At 38.4% G+C, this 14408-nt stretch overlaps 2 protein-coding genes across 2 annotated transcripts in view; one reads left to right on the top strand and one right to left on the bottom strand.

Annotated features, from left to right (window-relative positions):
• The window catches only part of SMARCA5 (SNF2 related chromatin remodeling ATPase 5), a 54395-nt gene extending 48745 nt beyond the window's left edge, over positions 1–5650 (top strand). The window contains exon 28 of the mRNA XM_081332651.1: positions 5593–5650. The gene's annotated coding sequence lies outside the window, so the exon portion shown is untranslated. The remainder of the gene's footprint in view (positions 1–5592) is intronic.
• FREM3 (FRAS1 related extracellular matrix 3) overlaps positions 1–14408 on the bottom strand; it is a gene marked incomplete at both ends in the record, with an annotated part of 86455 nt that overhangs the window by 7942 nt on the left and 64105 nt on the right. Inside the window, 7 exons of the mRNA XM_081332650.1 lie at positions 1267–1394; positions 1822–1926; positions 2379–2571; positions 7779–8110; positions 10510–10641; positions 11916–12219; positions 12870–13028. Coding sequence (XP_081188776.1) covers positions 1267–1394; positions 1822–1926; positions 2379–2571; positions 7779–8110; positions 10510–10641; positions 11916–12219; positions 12870–13028 — 1353 coding nt within the window. The remainder of the gene's footprint in view (positions 1–1266; positions 1395–1821; positions 1927–2378; positions 2572–7778; positions 8111–10509; positions 10642–11915; positions 12220–12869; positions 13029–14408) is intronic.

The raw sequence follows: 14408 nt of genomic DNA, 5'->3' as shown, positions 1-14408 counted from the left end.
AAGTAACAGTGAGAACTGGACATGGAACCACTGATTAGTTCAAAATTGGGAAAGGAGTCCGGCAAGGCTGTATACTGTCGCCCTGCCTGTTTAACTTATATGCAGAGCACATCATAAGAAAGGCAGGGCTAGATGAATCAAAAGTTGGAATTAAGATTGCCAAGAGAAATATCAACAACCTAAGACATGCAGATGATACCATTCTAATGGCAGAAAGTGAAGAGGAACTAAAGAGCCCTTGTTGCGGGTGAAGAAGGAGAGTGCAAAAGTTGGGTTGAAAACCAAGATCATGGCATCCGGCCCTCTCAATTCCTAGCAAATAGATGGGGAAGAAATGGAGATAGTGACAGATTTTATTTCCTGGGCTCCAAGATCACCGCAAATGGGGACTGCAGCCAAGAAATTAAAAGACACTTGCTCCTGGGGAAGAAAGCTATGGCAAATCTAGACAGCACACTAAAAAGCAGAGACATCACCCTGTCAACAAAAGTGCGTATAGTCAAGGCCATGGTCTTCCCAGTTGCAATGTATGGCTCTGAAAGTTGGACCATAAGAAAGGCTGAGTGCCAAAGAATTGAGGCCTTTGAACTATGGTGCAGACTGCAAGGCGATCAAACCGGTCAGTTCTAGAGGAGATCAACCCTGACTGCTCTTTAGAAGGCCAGTTCCTGAAGCTGAAACTCAAATACTTTGGCCACCTAATGAGAAGGAAGGACTCACTGGAGAAGAGCCTAATGCTGGGAAAGATTGAGGGCAATAGAAGAACGGGACGACAGAGAATGAGGTGGCTGGATGGAGTCACTGAAACAGTCACTGAAGCAGTAGGCGTGAGCCTAAATGGACTCCAGAAGATGGTAGAGGACAGGAAGGCCTGGAGGAACGTTGTCCATGGGGTCACGATGGGTCGGACACGATTTCACAACTAACAACAACAAAAGGATGTGTACATTGAAATTAATATGCATATTAGTGATACCTTATATGGTTTTAAGACACAAAACTGACTAATATGCTTGTATTCTTACTGAATATGCATGTAAAATATCTGCTCCTGAGCCATCCAAAATCTATTTTCTAATCATACATTAAGCCATGGTTTGTTCACCTGTTATTATTTATAGCACACTAAAATTATTTTGAAAAGTAGGTTAGTATGAACCTAATCTAAATCTCAGCGTCATTTACTTGTGAGTACAAATGAGTTAAATGTTGGCCCTTTTTAAAAAACACTGAAAACTACCACAAAATACTAATGTTAGTACTCACAGCAAAATCAGAAAGAAATTTCCATTGCTGCATTGGCTGATTGAAGGTTTGCTCACTTTGAGAAAGGGTCAATGTGAATGTAAGGCCAGGATGATCAGATGACATCACCATAGAAGTCAGAGAAGTACCTGCAAAAGTGAAGGAACTGTTTTATGATGAAGGTCATTGATGTTATCCACACACTGTAAATCACAGATGCTGGGATCAAGAATGTATTTTTAATAGGTGGAATGTGAAGTTGATGGAATGGAACTGCCTTTTCTCTTTCAATTTAGGAAACCAAAGAATCAGGATATAAGGAGATGCACTAGTGGGTAGAGTAGGATCAGGAAATACTGTGTGTTTTGAAGACAGAAGGAAATTGGCAAAATCATCCTTCTCTCTTCTGCCTATGGAATCCAAAGCTTTTCATGAATAGATGATGAAACCCAGTTCAGACTGTAAGTTTCTTACTCTTTATGAGATTCACATTAAATCCCAAAGTCTGTTGTCATAATCCTATGAAGTGATTTTTAGATTAGAAAAGATCTGAATATAAAAAAGTGCTGGCCTTACCTGGATGGGATATTATGAACTGTCCCCTGAATCGAATTTCAGTCCTGAAATGAACCACCAATTGCCCTTCATCATTCATTTGCATGCTGGTTGGGTAAAGAGACCCTAGATGTAAGCAGCCATTATATTATTTTAGAAATAATAATAAAAAGACTAATTGTTTAGTAGCATTAAAATGTATTAGACTGCAAGTACCACAAGACTTAGTCAGCATTGTGTGGATTAAGGAGTCGAAATCATTAGTATCATAAAATAAAACAACAAATATGAAAATAGAGTAACATAAATAATTCAAATTTTATTTTAAAAATTAGTTTTGCTTTGAAGTAGCTGTCACTCTGCAAATGGCTGGATAAACAAGGACATCCTCAGTTATTTATCGCAGTCTAGCATACAAACCGGCTATTCTTTTCTTGTGAAGTTCCATATAGCCATGAACAGCTAATTTTGTCCATGAGGCTGAGTTTACACATCCTGTAGTAGCCAGTTCTCCAGACTAATCTCTTAAGGTAAAAAGATTATGGGCAAGAAAAAAAAAGAAAATACTTATAATTTACCTTGCAGTTCTGCTTCTGGTGGACTTCCAATGCCATCTTTCCACAGAATGGCAGTATCATACACAAAGGTGAGCCTCAACTCAGATTGCAGATCAAAATGTTGCCAGCCCCCAACTGCTGCAGGTGAATGGAAGACATACGATACATAGAGGGGCACTCGAAGAGTGACATATGATTGAACCAGATTCAACACCTAAAAAATAGCATTGCATTAGATCACCCTATGTTCATACTGGATCTTCAGGAGTTAAATCACAGCTCTTTTGAACACAGAATAAAATCTCATCCTCATACCTTCCTTTTGGGTTGGCATATATTTTGGTCCCTTGTTTATTTATTTTGTGATATGTGTTGGCTCCAGAACAAACATTTCTTGATGTACTTAGAAATCTACTTTGATGCTTTAATAATGAATTTACAGTTTATGGGGAAGTGTGAAAGAATGAAATGTAGGTCAAAATTTAAGCAGGCAGCCCTCTACCTGACTTCTGAAACACAATCCTGGCAAAGAACAAAACCCACTTTAAAATCAACTTGACAGTCATCCCAGAGTGTGTGGCAATCTGAGATTATAGTCAAGTCCCTATTATAGGATTAAGTTGATACTAAGAATCTCACATTCATCTCTTACCTCCGGTGCATTGCAGTCCAACTTTTTAAAAGTGAACTTGCTCATATTAAAGTATAGCTTCTGATTATTAAAGATAAGCATCGTCACCACCAATTTCCTTTCCAGCTTTTAGAACTGATAGCAAATCAAATGAAGAATAAGAAGTGAACTAATCAAAGCCTATATTCTAAGAAGTAAATAAAACTCCAGATAAAAAGAATAACTGGCATCTAACACTCAAAATAATCCTCAGGATTTCAAGCAGTTGAGAATATTTTTAAAATACAAAGCAAATCTGAATGTAACTATCCATCAGTAATAAGGTAAAGGTAAAGGTTCCCCCGCACATGCGTGCTAGTCATTTCCAACTCTAGGGGCTGGTGCTCATCTCCGTTTCAAAGCTGAAGAGCCAGCGCTTGTCCGAGGACGTCTCTGTGGTCATGTGGCCGGCATGAGTAGACGCCAAAGGCGCACGGAATGCTGTTATCTTCCCACCTTTCGAACTGCTAGGTTGGCAGAAGCTGGGACGAGTAACAGGCGCTCACTGTTACGCGGCACTCGGGATTCGACCCGCCAAACTGCCGACCATCTGATCGACAAGCTCAGCATCCTAACCCACTGAGGCACCGTGTCCCTATCCATCAGTAATAGCTTATGACAATATAACTTTGATTAGGAGATGATACACAAGTTAAATTCTACCTCTTTTTTCATGCAAACATACTTTCTCCCTACCTGTTTAAACTACAGTGCCATAATTTAAATATACAGTACATAACTGAATGTGTACTTTACAAAATAGTTCCATTTTCTTTTCTGATGTAGTCCCATCCCATCTAATGTGGCTTCATGTTTTCCCATAAATAGGATCTATGTCTATCTCTGTATGGTTACTACATGTCAGGTAAATGATTCAGTTTCTATATTAGCAATCAGTAAGAAATTTCACCGTAAAGTATATATTTGTGTGTTACTCATGTCATGTAACATTTCCTATATATAACAGATGGAAGGCATGCATATGTTCCTAACTTTAATGTCTTTGTCGCCTCTCTGGGAAGCCTGATATGCAATATATCAGTGTTTACAGCTAAACATATACATATAAACACTACTGGATCTCATTTTTACAGGTTCAAATTATATGAAGATGTCAGCTTCCTACCTTTTGTCCTTGACATGCTTCATTTGGCATTCATTTAGCTAAATTCCAATCTGGCTCTCTTTACCACCATTCTTTTTGTTTCTACCCTACCTAGGATTCTAGCTCTATGTTGCTTTATTTATTTATTCAGGCTTAGAACCACAAACAAGATCTCTCATTAACTAATGAGATACCACCTTACTTCCTTCCCACATGCACCTGGACAGACATCATTATATGAGCCAGTAGTGTAGTGGTTAGAATGCAGTAATGCAGGCTACTTCTGCTGACTGCTGTCTGTTAGCAGTTCAGCAGTTCGATTCTCACCGGCTCATGGTTGACTCAGCCTTCCATCCTTCCAAGGTTGGTAAAATGAGGACTCAGATTGTTGGGGGCAATACGCTGACTCTGCAAACCACTTAGAGAGGACTGTAAAGCACTGTGAAGCAGTATATAAGTGTAAGTGTGATTGCTATCATGATCATCCTAGCTGCCTTAAAATATATGTATACCGTCTTACAAAATCTTTAAGATAATTGGAAGAATCACATTTTAAATATATTTTTATATGGCCAATGTCAGGATCTAAAATAAATGTGTCAGGTACTGAATGGATTTTCAGGTAATTCATCTCAAATATCAATCCTAACCACAAAGGGGATGGCTGGCTCTTCCCTGCTCGAATTGAATAGAATATCTGGGGTAGCAGAAATATTTAGGCTAGCTAGCATCTTTCCTTAATGAAGGCACTGTTTCTCCCATAACAGTTGAACTAGGGCTAATTGAAACTATTTGATTTGCCCCAAATGATGAATTTATGCTTTTAAATTAGGGCAGAATAGTGTTTAATTAAATGAATTAGATCAAATTAATTAAAAGTAATTGAAAGTAAAGCAAATTTGTTTTAGTTCTTTGTCCTAGTCCTATCCATTTTTCTGAAGCACGGTCTTAGTCACTGTCCCTACTTTCTGCAAAAGGCAGCTTTACTTAGAACAGCTTACATCTTGGGACAATATCTTTAATAGTAATACAGAGCAACACCTGTCTATTCCAGGTCCTTGAAAAGAAAGCAGTAGGTGGAAAAAAATCCTGACTGTGCCACCTATCATAATACCTGAACATGAAGATCCTATAAGGACGCCTCCTTTTTAGTTTAATGCTACACCTATAACATAGATATTAAATTATAGCACCATGTTTTGGATTTTTTAATAAAATTATTTGTGTTTTGAACATAGTCTTCTGCTTTTTACTATCATTGAATTTTGTCCTTCCTTCAGTTAGCTCTGCCCAGACATTTGGGAAAAAAACCATTGCTGATTTTAAAGCAAGAGACAATGTTATTTCCTCTCATTAAGTTGGATGTCACCTATCCGTAATAAATTGATATTATCAGGTCATAAGCTCAAATGAGTTCCGCCACCATGAATTAACTAAAACAGGTTTTTTTTCTCCTTTAGAATGGCCTGTCCATTTGGTGCATACTAATACACTATTGGCTCATCAGGCACACACTGAAATATGTAAGAGCCTTGGTGGAGCAGTGGGCTAATGCCTCCTTAAGTAACACCAGCTGCCTGCAATTAGTGCAGGTTCGCATCCCACCAGGCTCAAGGTTGACTCAGCCTTCTATCCTTCCGAGGTAGGTAAAATGAGGACCCAGATTGTTGGGGCAATTAAGCTGACTTTGTAATAATGCCACTTGGGGGGGGGGCGAAAGCCCTAATAAGCAGGCATATACATAGAATGAAGGCTACTGCTAAGCTTGTAAGCCGCCCTGAGTCTTCGGAGAAGGACGGGATATAAATGGAATTAAAATAAAAAATAAATAAAATAAATAAGTTCTTATTTGGCTGCCTTAAGTTGCCCTAATTCATGAACCACAAATATTAATGCCTATACTATCTTTGTCATCCAATCATTTGACATATCCAATCATTTGACATATGCTCATACATACATGGCATGGGTCCGGAATACCTCGGGGACCACCTGCTGCCGGCGTCGACTCCCCTCCGCCCCGTGCGTTCCCACAGAGAGGGCCTCCTCAGGGTGCCTCCAGTCAGAGAATGTCGGCTGGTGGCCCCCAGGGGGAGGGCCTTCTCTGTGGGCGCTCCGGCTTTGTGGAATCAGCTGCCGGTTGAGCTCCGGATGGCACCGGATCTCCGCTCCTTCCGGCGCGGGTTAAAGACCCATTTATTTGAACAAGCTGGCCTGGCCTGATGGGGAGTTATTTAGGGTTTTAATATTTATATATATTTTCTATTGTTTTTACTGTGGGCAATAATTTAATTCTTTTTTTTAACTTTTGTATTTTTGTAGTTTTATGATATGCCCTGTTCACCGCCCTGAGTCCTTCGGGAGAAGGGCGGTATAAAAATTTAATAAACCTAAACCTAAACCATACTGAGTATATTAGGATCATGTTCAGTCTTTGAGAGTTAGCACACAAAAGAATCATGTTTATGATGGCAGCTGTTTCTTTGCCTATGTATGGAAGTCCCATGGTTTTTAAATTAATGGCAGTTAGGAAATCTGGTCTGTATAATTTTATTTTCAGACTGTCTGTTGTACTCTTGTTAGACATTAAGCTGTCTGCCAAATTTTCCTCCAATCTTAGGAGACACATTTCTCACTTCTAAATTCATTCTGTTTTGATTATACATTATGTATTCATTCAGTATTTATTATATCTCTTAAAAAGTGGCAATCTGTTTGAAACTCCAAATAACTAACTTGTTTGTAAGAGCATCCTTTATAATGTGCTATCAGCAAAGCTTTTTGTGTGCCATCCAGATTGATTTTCTAATTGAATTGATCTGCTATGGACATTAAACACAATATTGTTCCTTAGCTTTGTTTTACACAATACATAGATTCTGCCATTATGTTGGATAAACTAACTTTATTGCTTTGTTTATATATGAATCAGGAAATAATGGAGTCTTCAACAAACTGTAATAAATTATTGAGTTCAACTACATTATTGGTCCATCTGCCACAAATCTACTTTTCTGAATAGCAGCTATACTCCATGTAAAGAATAGAAATTTCTCTCAAAAGGGTGAGAAAAAAGGTGCTATGAAAGCTTCGCTGTAGACAGAGTGAATCAAAATATACAATGGAACCTCATTATTCATTGTTAATTGGTTCTGGGATATACGAAAAGTACTAAAAATGATCAGTACCAAACAAACCACAAGATTTATCACATGATCCTTTGTTTTGGTTGGGAAGAACTTCCTGTTTGTTCCTTTTCTTATGTCAGTGACCTTCCCAGCCTAGCCGACTTCCTGTCTACCCTCTCCAGCTGTCCTCTGCTTCCTTTTGCAGTGACCTTCCTGACATGGCCAACTTCCTGTCTGTTCTCCACAGCTCTCCCCCTCTTCCTATTGCAGCGAGTCAAGAACAAAAAAAATGACAAGTACCAGAACAACATTTTCACGTCAAAATGCATTGAATACAGAATTCAATGAGTTTTGAAGCCGTCAAGTACCAAGGTACCACTGTCTATTCTGATTCTGTATATTATTGTTTTAAATGAAGGAAGAATCTGTTCTGGTTTTTCATGCTATGACTTGAAGTGCATACAACTGAGCAAAATCCTTGCATTAATAGAAATTTGCTTTTCTTCAATGGAGCCTACCTGACCATCTGTCCCAATGGAGCCGCTACAGTCAGTTACCAGTTCTGACATATCATAATAACTGATAAATTCCCACAGGCAGGCCTCCTGGTTGAGATTACGATAGAAACGTAAAGTCTTAGATGATCGTATGCTACCACTGTATTGATAGGGTGAAGTTTCTCCAATCACTTCTGGGTTCTTGATATCATCTGTGATGAAGCCATGTTTTGTTTCAATTTCATTATAATCCAAGAGATTGGAGCATTTGTGATTGCCTACACGAGTGCCATCTGGACTCAATGTCAACTCAAAGTTGGACAAAGGTTTGGTTGAGATTACTGGCAACATTCCTGAAATCAGAAATTGCCTATTAGATATTTTATGCACTAATAATAAAAGTAGCTGGGTGATTACATTACATCAGAGAATATGTAAGATTCAGATACATTTTACAACAGTAATTCAACTTTCAAAGCAGGGTTAAGAAAAATGTTTGTAGTTAGTTGCCTAAATCTTTTGTAGGTGAAGTATAATTATTTATGGAACTAAAGTACACTGAAGTAATACCATGTTTCCCTGAAAATAAGACACACCCAGAAAATAAGTCCTAACCTGATTTTTTTTAGGGTGCATCTAATATAAGCCATATCCCCAAAATAAGCCTGGGGTAGGTGGGCATGGCCAGCACATAAGGCGGCTAGCGAGCGGCGACCAATTGTGTCTGGCAGCAGATACAGCCCGTGTATTATTGCACGAAAAGAGGTATGTTTGTATGTGTGTAAAATACTTCACAGTGAGGGAAAAATTATTTGATCCCCTGCTGATTTTGTACGTTTGCCCACTGACAAAGAAATGATCAGTCTATAATTTTAATGGTAGGTATATTTTAACAGTGAGAGACAGAATAACAATAAAAAAATCCAGAAAAACGCAGTTCAAAAAAGTTATAAATCGATTTGCATTTTAATGAGTGAAATAAGTATTTGATCCACTATCAATCATCAAGATTTCTGGCTCCCAGATATCTTTTATACAAGCAACAAGTGGAGATTAGAATCACTTTCTTAAAGGGAGTGCTCCTAATCTCAGCTTGTTACCTGTATAAAATATACCTTTCCACAGAAGCGATCAATCAATCAGATTACAAGCTCTCCACCATGGCCAAGACCTAAGAGCTGTTCAAGGATGTCAGGGATAAGATTGTAGACCTACACAAGGCTGGAATGGGCCACAAGACTATCACCAAGCAGCTTGGTGAGAAGGTGACAAGAGTTGGTGCGATTATTCGCAGATGGAAGAAACACAAAATAACTGTCAATCTGCCTTGGTCTGGGGCTCCATGCAAGATCTCTCCTGTGGAGTTTCAATGATCATGAGAACAGTGAGGAATCAGCCCAGAACTACATGGGAGGATCTTGTCAATGATCTCAAGGCAGCTGGGACCATAGTCACTAATAAAACAATTGGTAACACACTACGCCATGAAGGACTGAAATTCTGCAGTGCCTGCAAGTTCCCCGTGCTCAAGAAAGCACATGTACAGGCCTGTCTGAAGTTTGTCAATGAACATCTGACTAATTCAGAGGAGAACTGGGTGAAAGTGTTGTGGTCAGATGACCAAAATTGAGTTATTTAGCATCAATTCAACCCGCCGTGTTTGGAGGAGGAGGAATGCTGCCTGTGACCTCATACCCACCGTCAAACATGGAGGTGGAAACATTATGCTTTGGGGCTGTTTTTATGCTAAGGGGACAGGACAACTTCACCACATCAAAGGGACGATGGACGGGGCCATGTATCATCAAATCTTGGGTGAGAACCTCCTTCCCTCAGCCAGGGCACTGAAAATGGGTTGTGGATGGGTATTCCAGCATGACAATGATCCAAAACACATGGCCAACGCAACAAAGGAGTGGCTCAAGAAGAAGCACATTAAGGTCATGGAATGGCTTAGCCAGTCTCCAGACCTTAATCCCATAGAAAATCTGTGGAGAGAGCTGAAGGTTTGAGGTACCAAACGTCAGCCTTGAAACCTTAGTAACTTGGAGAGGATCTGCAAAGAGGAATGGGACAAAATCCCTCCTGAGATGTGTACAAACCTGGTGGCCAATACAAGAAACGGCTGACCTCTGTGATTGCCAACAAGGGTTTTGCCACCAAGTACTAAGTTATGTTTTGCAAAGGGATCAAATACTTATTTCACTCATTAAAATGCAAATCAATTTATAACTTTTGTGAAATGATTTTTTCTGGATTTTTTTGTTGTTATTCTGTGTCTCACTTTTAAAATAAACCTACCATTAAAATTATAGACTGATCATTTCTGTCAGTGGGCAAATATACAAAATCAGCAAGGGAACAAATATTTTCCCCACACTGTATATGAATATATTGCATGAATCCTCAAGTCTAAGCATTTGGTGAAACATTATCTAGAATAAAAAATAAATAATTTTTAAGTGTATGAATTTGTTCTAAATTGAATTCATGGTCCTATTCCCAAAACCACTCCTGCTTACTACAAGCTTTCTTCATTTCAGCACTAAATTTAACAGATTTTTTCTATCTTATGTTTAAGCATTAATATAACATTCCTTCTTTGTTAAGCATGTTAAGCACGAACAAAGATGAGGATAAACATTAAAAGTTGTCTTTGAATTATTGTTTCAAAAATCTCTTTGTTGATGACAATTGGTGCTGCACCATTTCAACTGTTCTGGTTCTAGTGGCACGTATGTCTGGTACTTACCATCTATATGAGGCATGGTAACTGAAAACCTGATCAGGTTTGGATAGTCAGGATCATCAGGACCCATGTAATGAATTTTGGCTGAGAAAGGCTCTGCTCCAACTGTACCCAGAATACGTGGTTGGCACAGACCTATTGGAAAACAGCAATGCTTATTGAATGATTTAAATCAAGCCACACCTCTCATTAATGTGACTCTGGGAAGCTTATACAGTTATGAAAAATAAGTACAGGTAATCTCTGACTTATAACCACAATTGAGCCCCGTTTCCATTGATAAGTAAGGCAGTTGTTAAGTGAATTTTGCCCCATTTTATGATCTTTCTTGCCACAATTGTTAAGTGAAATCACTGCAGTTGTTAAATCGGTAACACAGTTATTAAGTGAATCTGTCTTCCCAATTGATTTTTCTTATCAGAAGGTCACAAAAGCCCTAGTCATGAAGCTAGTATCTCTATTTTTCTCTGGCCAAGTTCCACAGATAATATCTTCTTAAAGATATTTATTTCAAGTTGTTTTTTAAAAAAATAAAAGTATACCTAGTACAATAAATATACTGATCATTTGACCCTGGGACTACTGCAATTGTCATAAATATGAGCCAGTTTCCAAGTGTCCAAATTTTGATCACATGACCACGTGATGCGTAACTGTGAAAAATGGTCATAAATCACTTTTTTCAGGGATGCTGTAACTTTGAACGGTCACTAAATGAAAAATTGTAAACTGAGGACTACCTGTATTATCTTAATATAGTTTTATTTAGAAGAATTGATTTACAGCAATGCTCTTGCTTTAATAGTAAATACTGATAAATGCCTGACATGGAATTCTATAAGTCTAAATGCCCTCTCCAAGTGTCATTAAGTTACTAACATAATCTCCAATATCAGGCAGCTCACATCAACAATACACCTATCACAAATACGTGTAAATGACATAGATTTAGAAATCCTGTCACAATAGTTTCCCTCACAGACAAATTGTAGGAAGTATCAGATTACATACAGACTTAGAGCAACATTGATCCTTTGATACTATGCAAGCCAACTTTACATTTTCTTTATATGTATGAAAACTAAAATGTTATAAGCTTGTTTTCAAATGACATAAATGCAGTGGAATAGCCCTAGTCATAAAGCTAGTATCTCTATTTTTCTCTGGCCAAGTTCCACAGATAGTATCTTCTTAAAGATATTAATTTCAAATTATTTTTTTTAAAAAATAAAAGTACAATAAATATACTGAAGTACAAAGTTTGAATGTCATATCTAACTCCCTTTGCTACTAGCTTAATAATCGTTCTTCTAATTGTTCCATCTTTTTCATTACTAAAAGAAACATTTCTAGGAAAGAATGTTCTATCTGAATAAAAGTGTTCAGAATCACTTATTTATTAAACTTACCTTCTTCTCTATTTATTACATGGATGCGACTCAACAGTTCTAAGCCCACATCTCCATTGGCCTTGACAGCACGTGCTGCACATTGAACCCTGGATCCAGCTTGGAAATAGATGGAGTCTAAAGCAATTGATTTGGTGTTAGTGAAGAAAGTATTGGAATCCACTTCACGCATAGGGCTGGTCACACCATCCATGCCACTTGGAGCACTGACAAGCCAACGATACAAGGTCATTGTGTCATTGATGTTTTCAGCAGCACAAATAGATCCAGTCTTGTCATAATCTGAGTATTTGGGATTGCATGCCTAAATGCCAAGATGCACATAATATATCCATTTAGTTACATTTAAATCTTTACCATAAGATAAAGATAAAATCTTTGTCTCTTTTTGTTTCACTAGAGCATTTAGCAAATTCCTTGTTCTTGTTATCACTTCATAAGTCTGATTTTATATTCATCCGAACTGAGGAGTTAAGTATTACTGGCTCTGGCATTTAAATGTAAAATCCAAATGTTGTGGAAACACTTCAATTTATTAAAGCTTTGAATAAAAAAAGATACTGATATCACATCTATTAGAAAATCAGGGAAAAGAATAAAATGAAGTATCAATAGATTATTTAGGAAGTTGCAAGAAGGTTTAGATCAAGTTTTAATTCTATGGAGAATGCATAAGGAGACATCTATTTCTTGACATCAGTTTCTTTTCTGTGAAATCAAAATTATCATGATTTTTTCCCACAAGCAAAATTTTGAGGGCAAAAACTATAACTAATATTCTTAACATTAAATTTACTATGTTTTTAAATAGATACCAATAATCAAGTAAAACACTGATTTGAAGTGATAAAGTGAAACTTTCCAGAAGCTTAGAAGATTAAAGTCAATTTTTTCCCCCACCTAGTAGTAGAAAAATTAGACATTATAATTTGGAAAAAAAAAGATGGATCATACCGTTACACACACAATAGGATATCCATTGGGGGGCTGGGGATTTATTTTGCTTTTGGCAGTGTCATCATACAACAGAAGTGTTACAACTTGTGGCACAGCTGGGAAAGTCACATCTGCCATGCTATCCATTTCTTCAATGTATATAATGGCTTTATTCAGCTGAATAGAAAAACATAAAAAGTTTCTATCTGCAAATATAAAGCTGACATGAAAGCATGCTTCTGTAACCAGTTACATTATAGATAATATAATGTAAAATTAGTCTACCCAGAAATAAGAGAGTGCAGAATATGAAGATATAAATTCAAGGAGCATACCATCCACATCTGATTAATTTCTGAAGCAGAAAATATTATGAAGACTTCTTTCTCATAATAAAATATAATAACCAAGAACTAGAATATATGAAATAATTATCAACTTAGTCCTTTTCATGGTATCTGAAACCTGACTTACGATAACTTATGATCATAAGATTTGTCTTATGCCATTACTATCCATTCTAAAGGATGAATTGAAAAGTTTCTTTTAGTTAGAGCAGACATGTCAAACACAAGGCCTGGGGACCGGATCCGGCCCACGAAGTGGTTTCATGTGGCCCCCAAAGCCATCCTGGAAACAGTGTGGGAACGGCCCCCACTGCCTTGGCCCTGGCCTAGAGACCCTTCTTCTGCCAGAGACCCCCAGACCTGTCCCACTCCTGCCCAGGCCCCCATAGGCACCCTTGATGAGAACGATGTAGAGCTGGCCACGCCCACCCAGTAGGCCATACACACTCTAGCCACGCCCACCCAGTAGGCCATACGCACTCTAGCCATGCCCACCCAGTAGCCCACGCCCACCCTGGCCATACCCACCCGGCCCCCCAAGTGCAACTGCAATGCTGATGCGGCCCTCAATGAAATTGAGTTTGACACCCCTGAGTTAGAGGAAGAAATTATTCACTTAACAAAGGGAATCCTTGGAACCATTCCCTGCCTCTGAAAACATCAACCAGGAAAGTGTTTTCCAAATTATTTGATAAAAGAAATACCTATGTCCAATTCATCTTGATAGTGGTTCATATGGATCAATCCATATTTTTTAGAAAGATGTAGATTCAGATCTAGAATTCAATCATACTAAAACTATTTTTACTGATGGCAATTAGATATTATTGGAAGGCATCGACACTTATTTTGTCAGTCTAATGCAGGTAGTCCTCGAGTTACAAATGCAATGGAGTCTGCCCATTCCTTTCGTAACTCGAGATTCGTAGGACTGAATGGCATACCTTGAACATGATCACTCCCTGCTTTCGCCCACGCATTCGCTAACTGAATACGCGCTTCATTAAGTGCACATGAGGTATCTCAGGGTGGGGAAGGCCATGGGAGGGGGCCTAGGGATGGAACAGGCCACCTGCTTCAAACCCCCCAAGGCTTCTCCCATAAGCGTGAGAAATACCTCATGCTCCCCACAATTGCTTTCCCTCCCCCATCCTGCCACACTGGGTAACTTACCTTGTGAAAATCTAGCAAGCTGTCTCCTCACCAGCTG

The sequence above is a fragment of the Vipera berus genome (genome assembly GCF_964194415.1).
Source record: "Vipera berus genome assembly, chromosome: 7".
Taxonomy (NCBI): Eukaryota; Metazoa; Chordata; class Lepidosauria; order Squamata; family Viperidae; genus Vipera; species Vipera berus.
The sequence above is the reverse complement of the archived record's forward strand: the minus strand, read 5'-3'. Positions and strand labels throughout refer to the sequence as shown.